Raw genomic sequence first — 23,252 nt, forward strand, 5'->3', positions numbered from 1 at the left:
ACATATATCATTCATCACATCTTCTGGCCATATCACATCACAAGGCACATGCTGCAAAAACAAGTTAGACGTCCTCTAATTGTTGTTGCAAGTTTTTACGTGGCTTGTATAGGTTTCTAGCAAGAACGTTTCTTACCTACGTAAAACCACAACGTGATATGCCAGTTTCTTTTTACCCTTCATAAGGACCCTTTTCATCGAATCCGTTCCGACTAAAGTGGGAGAGACAGACACCCGCCAGCCACCTTATGCAGCTAGTGCATGTCAGTCGGTGGAACCAGTCTCACGTAAGCGTACGTGTAAGGTCGGTCTGGGCCGCTTCATCCCACAATACCGCCGAAACAAGATAAGACTAGTAGCGGCAAGAAGAATTGGCAACATCTACGCCCACAAGTGCTTTGTGTTCTACTCGTGCATAGTAACTACGCATAGGCCTGGCTCATGATGCCACTGTTGGGGATCGTAGCAGAATTTTAAAATTTCCTACGCATCACCAAGATCCATCTATGGAGTATACTAGCAACGAGGGGAAAGGAGTGCATCTACATACCCTTGTAGATCACGAGCGGAAGCGTTGAAGTGAACGGGGTTGATGGAGTCGTACTCGCCGTGATCCAAATCACCGATGACCGAGTGCCGAATGGACGGCACCTCCGCGTTCAACACACGTACGGAGCAGCGACGTCTCCTCCTTCTTGATCCAGCAAGGGGGAAGGAGAGGTTGATGGAGATCCAGCAGCACGACGGCGTGGTGGTGGATGTAGCGGGATCTCGGCAGGGCTTCGCCAAGCTTCTGCGAGAGGGAGAGGTGTTGCAGGGGGAGAGGGAGGCGCCAGGGGCTGTTGTGTTGCTGCCCTCCCTCCCCCCCACTATATATAGGGACCCCTGGGGGGGCACCGGCCCTGGGAGATCAGATCTCCAAGGGGGGGCGGCGGCCAAGGGGGAAGGGGGGTGGCTTCCCCCCCAAGCCAAGTGGGGCGCCCCCACCCCTAGGGTTTCCAACCCTAGGCGCAGGGGGAGGCCCAAGGGGGGGCGCCCCAGCCTACTAAGGGCTGGTTCCCTTCCCACTTCAGCCCATGGGGCCCTCCGGGATAGGTGGCCCCACCCGGTGGACCCCCGGGATCCTTCCGGTGGTCCCGGTACAATACCGATAACCACCGAAACTTTCCCGGTGGCCGAAACTGGACTTCCTATATATAATTCTTCACCTTCGGACCATTCCGGAACTCCTCGTGACGTCCGGGATCTCATCCGGGACTCCGAACAACTTTCGGGTTTCCGCATACTCATATCTCTACAACCCTAGCGTCACCGAACCTTAAGTGTGTAGACCCTACGGGTTCGGGAGACATGCAGACATGACCGAGACGCCTCTCCGGTCAATAACCAACAGCGGGATCTGGATACCCATGTTGGCTCCCACATGTTCCACGATGATCTCATCGGATGAACCAGGATGTCGAGGATTCAATCAACCCCGTATACAATTCCCTTTGTCAATCGGTATGTTACTTGCCCGAGATTCGATCGTCGGTATCCCAATACCTTGTTCAATCTCGTTACCGGCAAGTCTCTTTACTCGTACCGTAATGCATGATCCCGTGGCTAACTCCTTATTCGCATTGAGCTCATTATGATGATGCATTACCGAGTGGGCCCAGAGATACCTCTCCGTCACACGGAGTGACAAATCCCAGTCTCGATCCGTGCCAACTCAACAGACACTTTCGGAGATACCCGTAGTGCACCTTTATAGTCACCTAGTTACGTTGTGACGTTTGGCACACCCAAAGCACTCCTACGGTATCCGGGAGTTGCACGATCTCATGGTCTAAGGAAAAGATACTTGACATTGGAAAAGCTCTAGCAAACGAACTACACGATCTTTGAGCTATGCTTAGGATTGGGTCTTGTCCATCACATCATTCTCCTAATGATGTGATCCCGTTATCAATGACATCCAATGTCCATAGTCAGGAAACCCATGACTATCTATTGATCAACGAGCTAGTCAACTAGAGGCTTACTAGGGACACGTTGTGGTCTATGTATTCACACATGTATTACGATTTCCGGATAACACATTTATAGCATGAACAATAGACAATTATCATGAACAAAGAAATATAATAATAACCATTTATTATTGCCTCTAGGGCATATTTCCAACATCCACCCGGTTTGTTAGGTCAGCCCATAGAAACACTTTGGAGCAACATCCGGGCAAGACCCACAGCAAGATCCCCTCCGTGTAGACCCGACGCGTCCGTTTCCCCCCTCCAGGTGCCGGCGGCGGCGCCGTCCGTGAGGGGGGGCACACCCCGGAGACACGTGCCGGGTGTTTGCACCCGCCACAACACTTCCAGACTTGTGAGAGGCGCCTACACAAGATTTGGCGGCATGCTAGCCCCCGGAGGCCGCCGGCCACAGTCGTAGACACGCGAAGAGCAATCCGCGTAGAGGGAATTGTTCAGATACTTCTCCATCACGAAAAATTATGAAAAATTACCATCAGTCCTATAGCACATGTGCCCACGTCGCGTAAAAAACTCATGATTTTATCGCGCTCCGAGTATTTAATAATATTCACGCAACATCGTTACCGCAGAACGTCTACTACCGTGTCATCGCCGTCCGTGAGGGGGGCACACCCCGGAGACGCGTGCCGCCTCTTCGGACATGCCACCACACCACCCGCATGCATGAGGGCCCGGTGCGACGCTCGGGTGGCATTGCTACCCCCCAGGCCCCCCGTCCCGCCTAACCCTGTAGCGTTTGACCACGGGATCTAGCCCTTTGACTTTGCACGGACGGGCTTTGAGCAGTGGACCTATCCACCCGGTTGTGTTAGGTCAGCCCATAGGAACACTTTGGAGCAACATCCGGGCAAGACCCACAGCAAGATCCCCTCCGTGTAGACCCGACGCGTCCGTTTCCCCCCTCCAGGTGCCAGCGGCGGCGCCGTCTGTGAGGGGGGCACACCCCGGAGACGCGTGCCGGGCGTTTGCACCCGCCACAACACTTCCAGACTTGTGAGAGGCCGCCTACGCAAGATTTGGCGGCATGCTAGCCCCCGGAGGCCGCCGGCCACAGTCGTAGACACGCGAAGAGCAATCCGCGTAGAGGAAATTGTTCAGATACTTCTCCATCACGAACAATTATGAAAAATTAGCATCAGTCCTACAACACATGTGCGCACGTCGTGTAAAAAACTCATGATTTTATCGCACTCCGAGTATTTAATAATATTCACGCCGCATCGTTACCGCAGAACGTCTACTACTGTGTCATCGCCGTCCGTGAGGGGGGGGGGGCACACCCCCGGAGACGCGTGCCGCCTCTTCGGACATGCCACCACACCACCCTACATGTATGAGGGCCCAGTGCGACGCTCGGGTGGCATTGCTATCCCCAGGGCCCCCGTCCCGCCTAACCCTGTAGCGTTTGACCACGGGATCTAACCCTTTGACTTTGCACGGACGGGCTTTGACCAGTGGAACTCTCCACCCGGTTGTGTTAGGTCAGCCCATAGGAACACTTTGGATCAACATCCGGGCCAGACCCATAGCAAGATCCCCTCAGTGTAGACCCGACGCGTCCGTTTCCCCCTCCAGGAGACGCTCCGGGGTGTGCCCCCCTCACGGGCGTCGCTGCCGCCGTGTCCCGGAGGGGGGAAACAGCCACGTCGGGCCGACACGGAGGGAATTTAGGGGTGGGTTGGGCCGGGACGGTGTTGGGAGGTGTAGCTATAGGCTGGGCTATGACAACCAGGTGAAAAGGTCCACCGGTCAAACCCCGTCCGGTGAAAGTCAAAGGTCTAGACCCGGCGGTCGTCTGTTTCAGGGTTAGACGAGACGGGGTACCGGGGAGGGGGGTAGCAATGCCGCCAGGTGTTGCGATGGGCCCTCCTACGGTTGTGGAAGCGTGGTGGCAGGCGCAGGCACCCGGCCCCGCGGCTCCAGGGTGTGCCCCCCTCACGGGCGTCGCTGCCGCCGTGTCACGGTCGTCGCACCGGGTCCCATACACACAGTAAAATAAAAATCTAAAAAATGTAATAATTCAATTTATTAAAAACTTCGGCATTCATCATGGAAAACGTACTATCACGGTGAAACCTTCAGTGCCTGGGCACCAGGCTGGCTGCCCGGGCATTGAAAGTTTCACCGTAATTGTACGTTTTCTTCATATAAGTCTAATGAATACCGGTGCTTATGACGTATGGATTAGTGAACTATTTAAACATGTCAAATTGCTTGTCCCTCGGCGAGGTGGGACTATTTTTTCAATAAAAGTGGTTGCCATCTATGCCTACCGCCTTGCCGTCGGCATAGGCCTCCTATCTATGCCGACGGCCTGGCCGTCGGCATAGAGCCACCCTTACCCACTCGACGACCCTCTCGCTGCCAGGTGGGACCATGCCTATGCCGACGGCATGGCTGTCGGCATAGAGGCACCCTTATCCACTCGGGCCTTGCCGTGGCCACTCGTTCAACTGCCCCTTCCTCAACCACTCCTCCTCCCTACCCCGACCCACGCCGCACCGCCGCCCGACCCAGACCCCCACCCGCACCGCCGCCGCCACCGGATCCTGACCCGCCGCGCCGCCGCACCTTCGTTCTAGTCCCCGCCGCCCGCCGCCCCGTCCGCCCGCCCCCTCCACGCGCGCCCCGTCCGCCCGCCGCCCCGTCCGCCCCCTCCACCCGCCGCCCCGTCCGCCCCCTCCACCCGCCGCCGCCCTCCATCGCTGCCGCCGTCCGCCCCCCTCTATCCAAGCCCCCTCCACCCACCGCCCTGGCTGCCCCCTCCACCCACCGCCTCGTCCGCCCCCTCCACTCGCCGCCTCGGTCGTCCCTGCGTCGACGCCGACCGGGCTTCTTGCCCCAACCGCCTGAGCGCGGCACCGGCCGGCCGGAGCCGTAGCCTGGCCACGCCCCCTGCCCCGACCCGCACCCCTTCCGGCGGCCGTCGTGTGGTGTTACTCCGGCCGCCGTCCCCTGCGCCGACCCGTACCCCCTCGCCGCTCCCGTACTACCCCCTCGGTGAGCTCCCCCGCCAACCTGCTGCTCCCCCTCCCCCCGCTGCTGGTTTCGCTGCTGTTTTTTTTCTTTTTTTGCTATTGTTTTTGTAGTTAGATAGTTAGATAAATAGATAGATAGTTAGATAAATAGATGAATGGATGGATGGATAGATAGATAAATATATTTTTTCTGTATGTTTTTTTTCTTTTTCTTGCTAGTGTTTTTAAGTGGATGGATCTATGGATTAATTTTTGTTAGATGGATGCATGGATGTTGTTAGAATCATAGATGGTGGATGGATGGAATGTCGGTGAATTTTTTTAGAAACTTTGTTTGTTATAAATTTAATGTTAGGTCATGTTGATGAATGGGTTGGTCAAGTTAATGATCGAAAAATGGATGGATGGATGTTGGACAAAATTTTGACACTTGACTGAGATGTTATGATGTTGCTAATTTTTTTGATACTCATAATGATGTTGATAAAATAACTGAAGACAAAATTGTTCATAATGATTTTTTTGACTAAGTTGTTCTTTCGGTGGAATTTGCAGGCTTTGTGGTGTTGCATTTCATCAAAGTGACCGTCGTCCGACGCGTTGGTCCGTGAGCATCCCTCTGTTGTTCGACTACTTCCCCAACAGCCGAGGGTGAGCTACAAGTCCATCTCCTCCATTTTTTCATGTCACTAGATTTCATTCTCAAGTCAAGTGGCGTAACTTAGGCGTCTCCCGTCCGAAAGGGTTGCATCGATAAATATGCATTCAATTGCATAGTTTCAAACTAAGCCGACGGCCAGGCCGTCGGCATAGCCCTGCCCCAGGAGAGCCCAGTTGCTGCCACGTGGCAGGCCTATGCCGACGGCCTGGCCGTCGGCTTAGTTTGAAACTATGCCGACGGCTAGGCCGTCGGCATAGACCTGCCCCAGGGGTGACGCCTGCTCGACACGTGGCACGTCTATGCCGACGGCCTAGCCGTCGGCATAGTTTCAAACTAAGCCGACGGCTAGGCCGTCGGCATAGACCTGCCACATGGCGAGCAGGCGTTGGTCAGCACTTGACGGCGGCCGCCGTTAGGAGGTAACGTTGCCGACGGCCCCGATGTACGGACACCGTCGGGATAGGGCCTATACCGACGACCTTTCTATGCCGACGGCCTCCCGGGCTATGCCGACGGATATGTTGCCGACGACCCTATACCGACGGGGGCCGTCGGCATAGGCCTGTGCCTGCAGGCTGCAGCACCGCCATGACCAGGGTGATATTGTCCTAGTTGTGACCAATATTTCGTTTGGGTACTGTCAGCTTGATGGCAGGTTGGACAGTCTTCCTTTTGCAGACTTGCCTCATCTTGTCTATCTAAACCTCCCTCGGACCATTCTCTCTGGCACAATCCCATCAAGCATCGGTGCTCTTGCCAAGCTAACTCACTTGGATCTATCCAACAATTACCTATACGGATCTATCCCAACATACCTAGGTAGTTGTACTAAACTAACCTCCATCGATCTCTCTTACTACAATTTGTTTCTACCATGCCTAGTACAGTAGGAAGACTAGGGAATTTAATGAGCCTCTCCACTTTGCAGATTTGCCTCATCTTGTGTATCTGAACCTCAGTTACAACGACCTGGATGGATCTATCCCAACATCCCTAGGTACTATACTAAACTAACCTATATCAATCTCTCTTACTACAATTTGTTTCTACCATGCCTAGTACAGTAGAAAGGCTAGGGAATTTGATGAGCATCTCCACCTTGCAGACTTGCCTCATCTTGTCAGTCTGAACCTCAGACACAACTCTCTCTCGGGCCCAATCCCACCAAGCATTGGCACTCTTAACGAGCTCGCATACTTGGATCTATCCTACAATAGGCTGAACAGATTTATCGCAACATCGTTAGGTAAGTGTACTAAAGTATCCTCCATCGATCTCTCTTACTACAATTTATTTGTACCATGCCTAGTACAATAGGAACACTAGGGAATTTAATGAGCATCTCCACCTTGCAGACCTGCCCCATCTTGTTAGTCTGTACCTCAGTCACAACTCTCTCTGGGGCTCAATCCCATCAAGCGCTGCGCTCTTAATGAGCTCGCATACTTGGATCTATCCTACAATAGGCTGAACGAATCTATCGCAACATCCCTAGGTAAGTGTACTAAACTAACCTCCATCAATCTCTTTTCCTACAATTTTTTTGTACCATGCCTAGTACAATAGGAACACTAGGGAATTTAATGAGCATCTCCACCTTCCAGACTTGCCCCATCTTGTCAGTCCGGACCTCAGTCACAACTCTCTTTGGGGCTCAATCCCATCAAGCATTGGCACTCTTAACGAGCTCGCATACTTGGATCTATCCTACAATAGGCTGAACGGATCTATCGCAACATCCTTAGGTAAGTGTACTAAACTATCCTCCATCGATCTCTCTTACTACAAGTTATTTGTACCATGCCTAGTACAGTAGGAACACTAGGGAATTTAATGAGCATCTCCACCTTGCAGACTTGCCCCATCTTGTCAGTCTGGACCTCAGTCATAACGCTCTTTGGGGCTCAATCCCATCAAGCACTGGCGCTCTTAACGAGCTCGCATACTTGGATCTATCCTGCAATAGGCTGAACGGATCTATCGCAACATCCCTAGGTAAGTGTACTAAACTAACCTCCATCCATGTCTCTTACTACAGTTTATTTCTCCTTCCCTAGTACCGTAGGAAAACCAAAAAATTTAATGAGCCTCTCCACTTTGTAGACTTTCCCCAAGTTGTCTATATGGACCTCCACCTCAACTCTCTCTCGGGCCTAATCCCATGAAGCATAGGCACTCTCCCCAAGCTCAAACACTTGGATCTGTCCTGTAGTGGTCTTCATGGATTCATCTGTTATGGCGCTGCTAGAAGGAGGGCGCGAGAGGGCCGGCCGGGGGCCTTTTTGTCAACGGCCGGGCAAGAGGGAAGGGATTTCCTTCTTAATTCTTGCTTGCATAGATTGTTACATCTCCTATCTTTATATAGAGAGGTTTACTTGACTCCCAAGCAAGGCTTACTTGACCCCTAAGCAAGCGACCGTTATCTCTAATTAACCCTAACACTAACGGGCTATACCGCCAGCCCAGGCCCATTATGTACTCTAACACTACACCCCACCTGGACATGCAGGTTGTCCTCGAGCTGCAGCCTAACCAACTTATAACCATGACTCGACGTAGCACAAACCTAACACCTAAAAACAAGCCTTTTACATCTCGGCTTGTTTTATTACTCTCAACCTGAAATGGACTGGGACGCTTTATTTTGGACCCCTTAACAAAAAGTGGACACTACGCGCACGTCGGACGTGCACGTGTACAGCCACCTGGATCCCATGGACACCATCTGGACAAAAGGAGTTCATGTGTATGGCCACCTGGAAGTGGTCGCAAGAGCGACCAGCAGAGGTGCCCTCGCTGCGGCCGGTGGAATGCAGTGGTGCTACGCGGTGCGCTCCTGTCGGTGACACCCTGCCTTCTCCTCGCCGGACGGTTGTTGGTCTGCACCGCACAGAGAAGAGTGGAGGGATTGCGATGGAGAATGACGAGGAGGGGTGCGCCCCCCAACCGCCGATGTCGCAGACTTTGAGGTCGCTGCCCATGGGGAAAACAGCATGCCCAAGATCCCCGACGCAGCGGACGAGATCGGGGTCCTTTGTGCAGTGAGGCGCAACTGGAAGGAGCGGCAGCTGCAGACCACACATCTCCCGCACACGCCGACGCGCTAGGAGGCCGCGTGCAGCAGCCTGCAGCCTCACCGCCGCCGACACTTGGCGGGTAGTGATCCAAGCCGGAAGCGGTGACGGCGGCAGCGGGAACTTGATCTGCTGGATGGGGACACCCTGGGGAAGCGGTGATGGCGACGGCGGGTGCTTGATCAGGTGGACCGGGACTCCCGCCGGCACGGTCGATGCGGGGCCGGAGTTGACCGGCGGTGGCTGCAGCGGCTGCTGCGGCGGAGCACCGGGCACGGCGGAGGCCGCCAGGAGCGGCGGCTGCCACTGCAGCCAGGGCGGGGCGGTGGTGGCAGTGGCGGCGAGCGCGGCGGAGGCCGCCTGGTGCGGCGGCTGCCACGGCAGCGCGGTGGCGTCGATGGGCGCGGCGGAGGCCGCCAGGAGCGGCGGCTGCCACTTCAGCCAGGGCGGGGCGGTGGTGGCGGTGGATGGCAGCTGCAGCGGCCCGGCGAGCGCGGCGGAGGCCACCTGGTGCGGCGGCTGCCAGGGCAGCCATGGCGGCGTGGTGGCGGCGATGGGCGGCGCAGCCGGGTGCGGCCCGTAGGACCCGACCAAGAACATGCGGATCTCCTGGACCGCCTGGGTTATGTCCCGTAGCGCCCCAGACACCTCCTCCGGGGTGAGGACGGGGGCGGGTGCGATGGAGGATCCTGCCGCGGGCAGGAGTAGGGCGACGGTCGTGGTGGTCGCCGGAGGCGACAAGGTGACCAACAGCGGAGGAGACGGGTTGGGCGGCGGTGAAGACATGATCGAACCAAAGCTAGCTGATACCAAATTGTTATGGCGCTGCTAGAAGGAGGGCGCGAGAGGGCCGGCCAGGGCCTTTTTGCCCACGGCCGGGCAAGAGGGAAGGGATTTCCTTCTTAATTCTTGCTTGCTTAGATTGATACATCTCCTCTCTTTATATAGAGAGGTTTACTTGACTCCCAAGCAAGGCTTACTTGACCCCTAAGCAAGCGACCGTTATCTTTAATTAACCCTAACACTAACGGGCTATATCGCCAACCCAGGCCCATTACGTACTCTAACATCATCCCAGAATCTATTGGTAATTTTACCAAACTATCCACCAATCTCTCTTACTACAATTTGTTTGTCCTTCCTTAACAGTAGGGAAAGTAGGGAATTTGATGAGTCTCTCCACTTTGCAGACTTGCCGCAAGTTGTCTATCTGAACGTCAGTCTTAACTCTCTCTCGGGCCTAATCCCATCAAGCATTGGCGCTCTCGCCGTGCTTGAATGCTTGGATCTTTCCAGCAATAGTCTCCATGGATCCATCCCAGAATCTATTGGTAATTGTACAAAACTAACGTACCTATATCTCTCTCAAAATCAACTAAGTGGTTCCATCCCTTCGAGCTTGTTGAAATTGTTATCTATAACAATACTCTCTGTCCAATCAGCTTGATGGCTTATTACCACCAGAGCTTGGATCTCTTGTTTACCTCACACATCTAGATCTAAGTAGCAATCAATTTTTAGGAAGCATTCCACCTGAGGTAGGACATTGCCACTATTTATGGTTCTTACGCATATCAGACAACAATTTGACATGACAAATACCACAAGAACTTGGGTATCTTGCCAACCTATTTGAGCTTGATTTGAGTAGAAACAATTTAAGTGGCGCCATTCCATCGCCTTTTTCTAATCTTTCTGGACTGTTTAGGCTGAATCTATCATATAACAATTTGGCTTGCAGAGTTCCATTTGTCACTGCAGGCTTGATCTCACTTGACCATAATATGGATTTATGTGGCGATTCATATGGATTACCTCCATGTGAAACGCACCAAAGCAGAAATCATCCGCGTATGGTACTTCTTGCCATTTTTGCACCATTTTCCATCGCTTGCATCTCAATAGCAAGCATGACGGTTGTTTGTCGGAGAAAAAAACATGTAAAAAATACAAGCAAAAGCAAGTCTAGAGATATACTTTCTATATGGAATTTCGACGGGAAGATCGCATTTGAAGACATACTCAGTGCAACAGAAAATTTCGATGAGAAATATTGCATTGGCGTTGGAGGCTATGGAACTGTCTTCCGAGTCGAGCTTGAAGGCGGGGTTACCTTTGCCGTCAAGCTCCTGCATTCAGTGGAAGAATTCAGCGAGGAGGAAACATTTCACGCTGAGATTGAAGTGTTGACAAAAATCAGGCACCGGTGCATCGTCAAGCTATATGGCTTCTGTGCACACTCCCAATGCAAATTCCTCGTGTACGACCTTATCGAGAGGGGAAACTTATCATCCATTTTGCATGAGCAAGAGCTAGCAAAGGAGCTAGACTGGCCCAATAGAATTGCTATTGTGACGGACGTAGCTCAAGCTCTCTCCTACTTGCATCATGATTGCAATGATCCTATTGTACACCGGGACATAAAAAGCAGCAACATACTTTTGAACCAAGATTGTAAAGCTTATGTCTTGGACTTTGGCATGGCAAAGAAGCTGAAGCATGGTTGCTCAAGCTGAGCACAATCTTTGCGGGAACATGTGACTATATGGCACCAGGTACTCTTTCATGGTCCTAATCCTTTCATATCCTTCAATGACTATTAAAATGTGTTTTGGAAGGAGAGAAATAAAAACTGATTATGTTTTGATATACTGATTTCTTATTACGGAATTGTCATCTATCATGGTGTTGACAGAGAAGTGTGACGTGTACAGCTTCGGTGTGGTTGTGCTGGAAGTTGTGATGGGAAAGCACCCGGGTGATCTGCTCCTTCCGTTCTTCTGCCGAACCGAGCAGCTGGGGAAGTTCAACGATATCCTGGATCGACGCATCGCAACACCGTCAACCATTGACGAGGAGAAGGATGTTAGTTTCATTGCCTTGGTGGCCTTTGCTTGCCTGCAAGTCAAACCCAAAGCCCGGCCAACAATGCAGCAAGTATATCAGGCACTGACAAATAGAGACCGCCCAGCTTTCATGCCCATGCCCTTTCACGAAATCCGCCTGCAAAATTTGCACGATGATTGTGGTATCACAAAGAATATATGAAGCTATACATAGCTAGTCTCTATGTTTCCAATTATATATTTCCCCCTGTGTACATCGGGACGGGTAGTGACATCGAACCCCGACCACCGACACGGTACGGGACGATGGACTTGACTGCGCACAGGAACTCTCCAAAGCTCTGATACCAAATGTTAGCTAAACCGGACTCACAGTGCACTGGCGATCACCCGAGACAACAAGATACAGCGGGAGAATGGACACAGAGACTTTGGTGACGCACAAACACCTCGCCGCACCGACGGCTTTTCTGTTTTTCATCTCGAGCACGAACTCGATCCGCTTGATACAATACACAGAAGGGAGAGGGACTTATACGCGCGCGCACTGACGTGCCACGCCGCGCTCCCAATGCACCCCACTCGCACACTCGCCATGTCCGAGCTCCACGCACACGTGCACGCTTGACGCTACCGGGTCCAGCGCCCTGACACGGTCACTCCTCCGCCTATTGCACCAACAAACACACCCACGCACCCACGCACCCACGCACGCAAGGACACACGCACACACACGCCCGTGCCCTGCACGGACCGCTCCTTGCACACACGCACGCCGGTCGCCGCTGTGCCGGTCACGGCTTATTCCCAATAGACGGCGGCAACGAGCGCAGCCGATGCAGTAGCTCGAGGAGCAGCGAGTCGTTCTGCCCGCGTCCTCCTTTGCTCTGCACACGTGCTCCCACGCGACGCGACCAGACATTGGGCCCCAGACGCGCGCTCCGTTGCGTTACAAAGGAAGGCGCGACGCTGACGCAGTGAGTCGAGCGCCTTGACGACCGATAGAGGGAGCTTGAGGGCAGCCATGGCGTAGGCGGTGATGGCGTCCACCACACCACACAGCGTTGATGAGCACTAGCTAGCTTCCCGCCGCCGGTCCTGCTATTTTAAAACACACATAGAATGTTCTCTTGTGCAGCAGGGGGCCCGCATGCCAATAACCAATGACCGCCGCATCCGCTAGCTTCCCGCCACCGCTCGAATAGCCAAAAGTAGCAGCCTCAGTTCGGCGCCGTTGGCCTTGACCGACGACATCAGCGCTCCGTGGAGTGGGAGCAGGTAGCACTGCGGGTACGCGGTTTCCTCCAATTCAGCCCGGCCGGTCCATAATAAATCAGTTCAATTGCTAATTTCATGTCAGTCAACATTTGCGCCCCATGGGCCATGGCACCACGCGTTTTCACTGTCTGGTTCCTATAGAATGTAAAGAAGACGCTCTGAACCTTCACTTACCAACTAAGTCCTGCACAGCATGAGCCTTCTCCTAGCCTTGGAGCTGCTGCTGCTCCTGCTCGCCTTGCCACGCCTTACTTGTGCCTCAAATTCCACGCATCCGTCACTGTATCGGCAAGCCAAGGCACTTCTCCAGTGGAAATCAAGCCTAAAGGGATGGAGCTCTGAGCTGGACTCATGGACAAAGGGAACCAACCCCTGTGACTGGACGGGGGTAGGCTGCAGCAACGCCGTGCTGCCCCGTGGTGATGCTGTCCTAGTTGTGGACAACATTTCACTTCCGTCCTGTCACATTCAAGGCAGGTTGGACAATCTCCACTTTGCACACTTGCCATATTTTGTCTATCTAGACCTTAATTTCAATTTTCTCATGGGACCAATCCCGTCAAGCATTGGCGTTCTGCCCGAGCTCGCTTACTTGAATCTGTCCTCCAATGGCCTGAACGGGTCTATTCCAACTTCCCTAGGTAATTGCATTAAACTAATCTATGTTGATCTCTCCTGGAGTACTACAGTGTTTTCTACCATGCCTAGTAGTGTGAATTTGATGAGACTTCACTATGTAGACTTGCCTCATCTTGTTTATCTGGACCTCCGTAAGAACTCGCTCCTGGGCCTAATCCCATCAAGCATTGGAGCTCTTGTCAAGCTCGTGTTCTTAAATCTATCCTACAATTTTCTCAATGGAGTTGTTCCACCATCCATAGGTAATTGTACAAAACTAACGACTCTCGATCTGTCACACAATTTATTTTCCAAAAGATCCATTGAAAGCATAGGAAATTTGACGAGTTTAGAAAACTTAGATCTTTCCTACAATCACATGAATGGTTCCTTCCCTTCAATCATTTTGAAATTAGCCACTCTAACAACACTAGATCTTGAACCCAATCAGCTTAACAGCATGTTACCACGAACAATTTTGATCTCTTATCCCTACCTAATAATAAAGCACGTAGGGTTTTAGCCCGGCCGTCGCGACAATTTGTAAAAAAGCCCCTGCATTTTCATGAAATCAACCCGCGCGCAGTCTAGATTTAAATCACACCGAACTGTTATTTTATAATTTTTTTTAAAAAACCTGACGTTTTAGGTATTCCATCCGCGGGTCATATTTAAGTCAAACAAATGCTTTTTTAAACCATCCATATCTTTTAAACCGTAACTCCGATTTAAACATGTTATATATGAAATTTGATTAAAAAAATATGTAGAATATGATTATAAGATTATTTTAACCTGTTAAGTATTTATAAATATTATTTTGGAAGATAGTTAATTCAAACAAATGGTTTTCTAAATTATACATATCTTTTAAACCGTAACTCCGATTTTAATATGTTATATATGAAATTTGATTAAAAAAATGTGTGAAATCTGTATATGATGTTATATTGTTTTGGAAGTAAACTTATAACTATAGCGCATAATCCATTTTTCTTTCATACAGGCGGCGATCCGGATTGCAAATAAACACCCACTATAATCATATAGGGAAAAGAAAACATCGAAAACTATACATGCATACCTCTGAATACATCGCAGGAGAAAATAACAGATCATTTTGGTTTGTGTGAACACTAAGGCCACCGCCGGCGAGGGTGTGAAGAAGGATAAGCGGCAACACAAATATGATGCGTCGCTAAAATAAAAGAGATGGACTTATTGTGGTCTTGAGTGATGGTTGTTCGGTTAAAAGTGTGTGTTGTGTTTTTTCTCCCGTTGCAACGCACGGGCTCTTTTACTATAATAATAAATAAAATTGGGTTTCTGGCCGCCCGTCGTCGCTAGCGATTTTGCATAAAAGTCCCTCGGTTTATAAGAAATTAACCCGCAGTCCTATTGTAAGTGTTTTCTGGAGATAACGTTTCGTTTTTGCAAACAAAACCCTGCATTAGTTACAATTCTACTCCGCCATCCTTAATCCTTATCCATTGCCGTCCTCCACCTCCCGGCACGCGCCGCCGCTTGCCGCCGGCGTCCATGCCGCAGAAGCAAGGAAGTGGTGATGCGTCGCGGCGGGCGTCCGCACCGCCCGAGCCCAGGAACGGGGTGAGGCGTCGTGGAGGGCGTTGGAGAGCACGGCGGACAGGAAGTCGCCGAACGTGGCCTTGGCCGGCACAGGGGCGAACTTGCGGGCGCGCTTGCAGCAGGCGAGCCTAGCCCGCAAGTCCTCCTGCTGCTTGGCGAGGCCCTTGGCCTTCCCGCGCGCCTTGTCAGCCTCGGCGCTGGCCTTGGCGGGCCGAGGCGTCGCGGTGGAGGCGGCCGCCGTGCTCTCTTGGGGTTCCCGGGAATCGCTGTGGGATTCCCGGCACCGCGCGGATGAGGAGACGCTGACGGCGGGAGGCAGCAGCTTTGGCCCGTGCCACAGTCAGGGAAGAGGAGAGGAGCCAAAGCTACAGGCATCGGAGTTGGAGGCGCGGTGGCTGGGCAGAGAGATCCAGACGGCAAGGGAGCTCGGGGAGAAAGGGACCATAGCCACGGCCGCAGGCAGGCGAGCGGAAGACCGGAGGCTCGCCGGGGAAGGACACGCGCGACGGCGCGGTCGCGTGTGAGGCTGCCGGCTACAGGAGGGTGCATGCAGCGCTCGGGCTGTGGCGACGCCATGGTCGTCCGGCGAGGCGGCAAGAAACATGACGGGCGCGGGCGGCACGCTGCCCGAGCGACAGGAGGAGCAGCAGGAGTGAGGCGCGAAGGAGACGTTCATCGCCGGAAGCGGGGCCAGATTCGTTGGACGCACGCCCTCGCGCCCCACTGTCAACGCGTACACAGCGGCCGTGGCGGCTTGGGTTGATGCAGGAGGACGAGGAGGAGCTCGAGAGGAACGGATTCGTTGGTGCGGCTGGAATATTTGCGGCCGTCATTGGCTGGGGAGGGAGGAGGGGGAGCTGCAGCGCTGTGGTGCGTGAGGTCGCAGGAGGAGGAAGAATGGAGGCGGAGAGATGACGAACTTGTGGATAAGATAAGGGACACTGCTCGGTGGGCTGGCTACTGCTTTTTTTCATCGAACTAAATGCTGTGGCGGCACCGAGTGGAAGCCGCTAGATATCCCTCTATGTGTTCGCAGCCTAGCATCGAGTACAATTCCAAAAAAATTTAATGAACCGAGCACCTGGCCGCTATTTTGTTTGTACGACCATGATTTAATAGTAGACAGTAATTAAAATACATGTGACTGAAATATTAAAAAGAAATATTTTTTGAAGGAAACCATATTTGGGGCTCTCTTGTAGACTAGCTTACCATCAATAAATTCCTCCACTCTGTGTTACCAGTGCCGTTAGTGTGAGATACAGAGGAGAGAGGGAGGGATGGGGAGTTGAAAGAGTACGATGACGGTGCATCTTGCTCGAACTGGGTGAAGGAGGGACAGCTTTCTGTTCACCCCACGTCGGCTATGGAGAGAGAGAGAGGGGGGGGGGGGAAGCATGTGGTCATGCCTAGCATGACCATGTCCTCGGCCCTTCCATACCCCACCTTCATGTGGCTACTTTCTATCGTACCATCTCTCCCCCAACTCTGGATGCCCCAATACTGGTCCTCCTTGAGACGGCGATGATGGTGTCAAGGGAAGTGGCTGCATTGGCGCAGTCGGTGTGCTCCTACTGTTGAAGACAGAGTGTGAACAAAAGAGCATTAAACATTGTAAACTCTTTATTGTCTAACCGACCATCTTATATTTTAAGTGGGCAAGTATAAAATATGAATTCACATTAAGATGAGGAAGAATTTAACGGACAAAGAGATAGAGCTCGGTATTTCGCCACGACAGATAAACTCCCCAATATCACGTGAACTTTAAAATTTATTTTATACCCGTTGCAACGCACGGGCTCTTTTGCTAGTAAATCTATCATATCTGGATCTTTCCAACAACCAGATCACGGGTTCCATTGGAAGCATAACCGATCTAACAAGTTTAGAATTCTTGTATCTTTCCAACAATCTAATAATTAAATGGTTCTATCCCTTCAACCTTTTCGAAATTGATCTCTCTTACAACACTATCACTTAAGTCCAATTAGCTTAGTGGCCTATTACCTCCAGAGTTAGGATCTCTTGTTCTTCTAACAGACCTGGATCTAAGTAGAAACCAGTTTCTAGGAAGCATTCCACCTCAGATAGGACATTGCCACCTTTTGTCATCGTTACTCATATCAGACAACTTATTAACAGGAGAAATACCACAAGAATTTGGTTATCTTACAAACCTATATGAGCTGGACTTGAGTAGAAACAATTTAAGTGGCACCATCCCAGGGACTTTTTCTATTTTTTCCCAACTGTATAGGATGAATTTATCATATAATAGTTTGGGTGGCGCAGTTCCATTACTTCCATATGCATCTGTCTCTGGACCCTTGATATCACTTGACAATAATATGGATTTATGCGGTGAACATTTTTATGGTGTAAAACCATGTGAAGTACCAAAGCTTGAAAGAGAACGACAAAGCAATAAGCATCCAAGTAAGATGCCACTTATAATCATTTTTGCTTCATTTTCATTTGTCGGCCTTGTAATAGCAAGCATTGTGGCTGTTTGTTGGAGAAGAAAAATCATAGAAATTACTACCGAAAGCAAGTCTGGAGATATACTTTCCGCATGGAATTTCGATGTGAAGATCGCGTTCGAAGAAATACTCACTACAACAGAAAATTTTGATGAGAAATATTGCATAGGCATTGGAGGCTACAGATCAGTCTTCAGAGTTGAGTTTGAAGGGGGGAAGATTTTTGTAGTCAAGCTCCTCCACTCAATGGAAGAATACAGCGACGAGGGGACATTTCATGCTGAGATTGAAATACTGACGAAAATAAGGCACCGATGCATCGTCCAGCTGTATGGATTATGTTCCCACTCCCGGTGCAAAATTCGCGTGTATGATCTTATCGAGAGGGGAAGCTTATCGTGTATTCTGCATGAGCAAGAGCTAGCGATGGAGTTAAATTGGCCCAGGAGAGTTGTTGTCGTGAGGGATGTAGCTCAAGCTCTCTCCTACTTGCACCATGACTGCGACCATATAATCGTGCATCGTGACATAAAAAGCAGTAATATTCTTGTGAACCTTGATTATAAAGCTTATGTCTCGGACTTTGGCATGGCGAGTGTTGACGTATAATGTGCTGCCTAGTCTTTTCCATAAGATCGGTTTTTTGGTTGCATTTCTACATGGTATCGGAGCTAAGAAGTCTTGAGTTCAAGACCCGGCTGGCGCAATTATATTGCAGCCCACTTTCGGTCCACGTTTAGGCTTGAGTGAGCCACACGTGAGAGGGAGTGTTGACGTATAATGTGTTGCCTAGTCTCTTCCATTAGATCGGTCTTTTGGTTGCATTGGCCAGAGCATGCACTTCTACTGCGAGGAAGCTGAAGCACAGTTACTCAAGCTGGAGCTCTATCTTTGCAGGGACATGTGGCTACATAGCCCCAAGTACGTACATGGGCTTAATATTTTGTTTATCCTTGAATTAAAACGAAAATGTGATTCAGAAAGAGACAAAATGTGGTTTTGTCGTTTTGTTGCAGAATTGCCATCTACCATGTTATTGACAGAGAAGTGTGACGTGTACAGCTTTGGCGTGGTTGCGCTGGAAGTTTTGATGGGAAAGCACCCGGCTGATTTGCTCCTTCCATTCTTCTGCGGAACAGCAGCCGGAAAAACTCAAAGACATCCTGGATCAACGCGTCACAGCACCGTCAAGCGTTGATGAGGAGAAGGATGTCATTTTGGTTGCCTTGGTGGCCTTTGCTTGCCTGCAAGTATCTCCAAAAGCTCGGCCAACAATGCAGCAGGTATGTCAGGCACTCATGAATAGAAATCGCCCAATGCTGATGCTCAGGCCCTTTCATGAAATGAGCCTGGAAGATCTGCACGATTACTGTTGCACCATGAAGAATATATGAAGCTATATACTGGTCTCCTTTGTTGGCAACTATATGTTTGGCACGTGTCTGTTTGAGATAATGGATCTATATTGTTAGGCTTGAAACTTGAAGTGCCATGTATCAAGAGATTGATATGAACAAGGGATTTCTGTGGATAACTGGTTCTTAAAGCGACATTTTGATATGGCAATTAGCCTCTTAACATTTTCCTAAGTACCGATTTACTCTAGTTTGCTTGACTGACATTTGGTGGGAGTGCTTGGATGCTAGTCCTGTGATTAACCAGCTCTTGTTGAGAGTACGTAATCAGGTAGTGTGTTGTTTATTTTTCCATTGTGTCTTTCCCCAAAGCCATCTCAGGAAATTTGATCATATGCCCTTGTTTTCTTTGCCTTATTGATCATACGAGCTGTTTTACAGTGATTGGGTTAGTACTCGGAGTACTAAGCAGTATTTACACCTCTGATTTTTATTAGCCGTCCAATCTTGTGGGGAATTAAAATTGATTAAATTTAATATGTTAATTGCGATAAGGGCATAATGGTCCAGGGGAAATATTTTTTCTTGAATCAATCACCTGAGGACCAGATCCACGTCTACTCGATCCAGTTCAGAATCCTCGTCCGATCTATTCGTCATCGTCGTGCTCCTGACGTTCTCCGTCCTCGATGTGCCCGGTGAGAGAAATAAATTCATCGTCCTCGTCCTCCACCCAACCAACCCCAGCCCCCCACCCCACGCCGCCACCGAAGAAGAGGAAGGCCAGATTTGCGCCGGTTGAATCGGCGATGACGGCGGCGGGCGATCCCATCTCTTCCCGCGTACCATCCTTAAGGTATGAATCCGGCTTGGCGTTCTGCTCGTTCTCTTGGCCCTCGCGCCCATCCACCGTGCATGCAGTACCACCTCAACCCTACATGATCGTTGTAATTTAGCAGTATTTGCCATGCGAGATTTGTACCGACAAGAACAACGAATGGAAAGCTTCATCGTGGCATAGTTTCTCTTGAGCTAATCGCGTCATGTTTGTTTAACTAAGATGCTGAGGCCATTTCTTACTTCCTTTAGTACCGAAGAAAAAAAGTGACTTACTTGACGTTTGATATGAGATGCTGGTTCCATAGTTCACTTAGTTTAGTTTATTATAGTCATCATCACTTTAGGTTTCCATACTGCATGCAATATAGTTTATTCGAGTCATCATCCATGCTAGGATAGTACTTATTGGACGTTGATGATTGGTTTCCCTCACGTGTCAAAGGAGCAAAGTCTTTTCCATGCACTTGTCTTTGCCTATGAGCTATTTTACACCTGCAACATTGATAAACACCAAATGTGTATTTCATATGTCATATGCAGGAAGACATGGCGGATGTAAGTGATGAGTGTATGTTTGAGTATCAATATGTTGTGAGCAAGATGTTTGATAGTGAGGCAGAAGGCTATGAATTCTACAACAAATATGCTCTTGAAAAAAGGTTTTAGTGTGAGGAAAAGCTACGTTGAGTGGGATGGATCCAACAATTACGTAATTTTAAGGAAAACTGTGTGTAGTCGTCAAGGGTTTCGCAAAGAGAAGCACATGAAAAGAAAGATGGAAGATAGAAAGAGGAGGCCACGAAGTTTAACTCATGTTGGGTGTAACGCTAAATTGGTCATTGCGAGAGAGGAGGAAACAGGTCGGTGGTTTGTCAAGGATTTTATCGATCAGCACAGCCATCCTCTAGCCCCACGGGATCTTTCTTGTCTACCGCGTTCGCACAGACGAATTAGCAATGAGCAGAAAGCAGACATTGCGGACATGGAAAAATCTGGAATCCGCAAATACCATATTATGGATATTTTGTGCACTCAATACGGTGGATTTGAGAAGGTTGGTTGCATAAAGAGGGACATCTATAATTTCTGCCATGCTAATAAGCAGGAGACAATCAGTGCCGGTGATGCTAAAACGGTGATCATGCACATGATGGTGAGGCGAGAGCGAGATCCGGATTTTTTTCTTCAAGTACTTGGTTGACGACCTTGGCCATCTGAAGGGACTGTTCTAGGCTGATAGTCAATCCCGACTTGACTGCGAGGCTTTCAGAGACGTCATTGTTTTTGATAGCACATACAGAACCAATAAGTACAACATGCCATTCGTGCCGTTTGTCGGTTGAATCACCACCGCAGCACTGTTACTTTTGCCTGTGCTATAATTTCTCATGAAACAAGCCAGGCATATGAGTGGATGTTGCGGTCCTTTTCTGATTGCATGGCACAGAAGCATCCGATATCCGTGATCACAGACGGGGACCTTGCAATACAGAGAGCAATCAGGGTGGTCTGGCCTGACTCAAACCATAGACTGTGTATATGGCACATTCAGCAGAACATTGTACGCCATCTGCATGATGACGACATAAAGGAGTAATTCAGATCTTTCATATATGATACTTCTTCCATTGAAGAGCATGAGATAAAATGGATACAATTCTTACAACAGAATAAAGTAAGTAGTGAGGAGTCTTGGCTGCATCAGATGAGAAAGTTGTGGTGTCTTCCATATCTTGAGGGGCGTTGTTTCCTAGGATTGAGTAGCAATCAAAGGAGTGAGAGCTTGAACTCCATTCTACATACACATCTTGAGGGTAAGATGTCGTTGTTTGAAATGCTAGAGCACTAAGAACGTTGCCTTGCGTCACGACAGATTAACGAAGCTCTCCATGACGTCGAAGCCTTGCAGTCCCTTCCATTTACTAAGGAAAATGCTTCGCCGCTTGAGAAACACGCCGCAACTGTTTTCACTCCTACTGTCTTTAAGATTGTCTTATGGAGCATAGAAGCTGTCAGCAAATATCAGATCAGAGAGATACGGGATGGATCAGAAGTTTCCACCTATGTTATGTCCAAGTAGGCAAGAATGGATAAAAAGTTTGGAGTGCGCATTAAGGAGCAAGGAGGTCTTTTGCACAGGGTCAGTTGTTCTTGCTGTAAGCTGAAATGCGCAGGCACACCATGTTCCCACATTTTTTACATATTGGGGATTTTAAAGCAAACAATTCTGCCCAGTTGTTGTGGTCCCACTAGGTGGACTATAAATGCAAAATGTGCATACGCACCGACCAGAAAAAACCAGATGTATGACTATTCAGCAAGCCACTCTGATGAGGACTATCAGCGTCTAAAGATGCTTTTGGAAGCAATCATGGCAAGCAATCAAGTATTGAATAAGCTGACAGCAAGGAGTCAACTAATGCTCAGCATAACTGCATTAGGTTTGGCCCGTTGATGCCGCAACCGGAGAAAGTTGATAAGGTTCTGGATCCCGTGCATGTGCCAAGACGAGGTGCATCAAAGAAAAGGCTACAAGCAAAGAGAAGAAGACAAGATCACAGGGTAGATGTACCTATTGTTATGTGGCAGATGGTCACAATCGACGTACATGCATCAAATTGTTAGAGGTACTAAATATGTTCATATTTATTTTTTGCATGTGTTTTACTCAATTATTGATGTGCATGTGATTTATTCCATTCTTCTGTGTAGGATCTCGAAGCCGAACTCTGATGGCTACATACAGTATGAATCGATGATGGGGCAGACTAAGTCGTGTGCCATTCAGCTTTATGTGACATGGTCTTCACATTCTATTTCATCGTGACCGTTATTTAGTGAAGTGTGGAAGTTTTTCTGTACGACTCAGCAAATTGGGGCTCTACTGCCATGTCACCGTATTAGTTCAACATCTTTCGTTTCCATTTTCTATGTAATGATTTGATGCCCAACTTTAAGAATACCTTATGTCTCTTCGTGATTCATGTATTACTCATATCAATTCCAGTCAAAACAAGGTTAGCGATAATCTAGCTAAGTTTGCTCTTCTAGAAGGCAGAACCATGACTTGGATAGGTTCGGGGCCTTCAAAGGCATTGGAGTTTGCAGTGATTGATTGTATGGACCTTGTGATTGAGTAATACATTATTTCACCCGCAAAAAGATTTAAGAAACACGAGCTCTTTCGAACAGGAATAAGGGCTAGCATGGACCTCTTCTTATTGTCGAGTAAAATATTTTGATTTACTGGTGGAATTTTTCAGTGAATGAGACAAAAAAATAGGCCCATATTGCATGCTGTCCCAGAAAAGGAAGCAGGCCCACAACTCGAGGCGGATCTGCGGGCATGCAAGCCTGCGATCTGTCGGTGGAGGGGATCGACCTGGGATCGCGCGCGTAAAGTTAAACTATCGGGCGCGCGGTATGACGACGCGCGCGCGTGGGTGGACACGCTTGGTGGGGTGGGGTGGGGGGTCCGCCTGCTTTTAGACTC

The 23,252-nt window shown here is 49.8% G+C and overlaps 1 protein-coding gene and 2 pseudogenes across 1 annotated transcript; all 3 read left to right on the top strand.

The window, feature by feature from the left end:
- Positions 1–6,049: 6,049 nt before the first annotated feature.
- LOC123157355 (LRR receptor-like serine/threonine-protein kinase SIK1) lies at positions 6,050–10,519 on the top strand (annotated as a pseudogene).
- Positions 10,520–13,066: 2,547 nt separating this feature from the next.
- Positions 13,067–14,959, top strand: LOC123180099 (receptor-like protein 35). The gene is made up of 2 exons (XM_044592059.1): positions 13,067–13,757; positions 14,501–14,959. Exons 1-2 carry the CDS (start codon positions 13,070–13,072, stop codon positions 14,521–14,523), a joined length of 711 nt encoding a protein of 236 aa, XP_044447994.1. The 5' UTR covers positions 13,067–13,069; the 3' UTR covers positions 14,524–14,959.
- A 1,720-nt stretch (positions 14,960–16,679) lies between these two features.
- LOC123157364 (MDIS1-interacting receptor like kinase 2-like) lies at positions 16,680–21,356 on the top strand (annotated as a pseudogene).
- Positions 21,357–23,252: the final 1,896 nt, after the last annotated feature.

This window comes from Triticum aestivum, chromosome 1D (genome assembly GCF_018294505.1).
Source record: "Triticum aestivum cultivar Chinese Spring chromosome 1D, IWGSC CS RefSeq v2.1, whole genome shotgun sequence".
NCBI classification, from domain to species: domain Eukaryota; kingdom Viridiplantae; phylum Streptophyta; class Magnoliopsida; order Poales; family Poaceae; genus Triticum; species Triticum aestivum.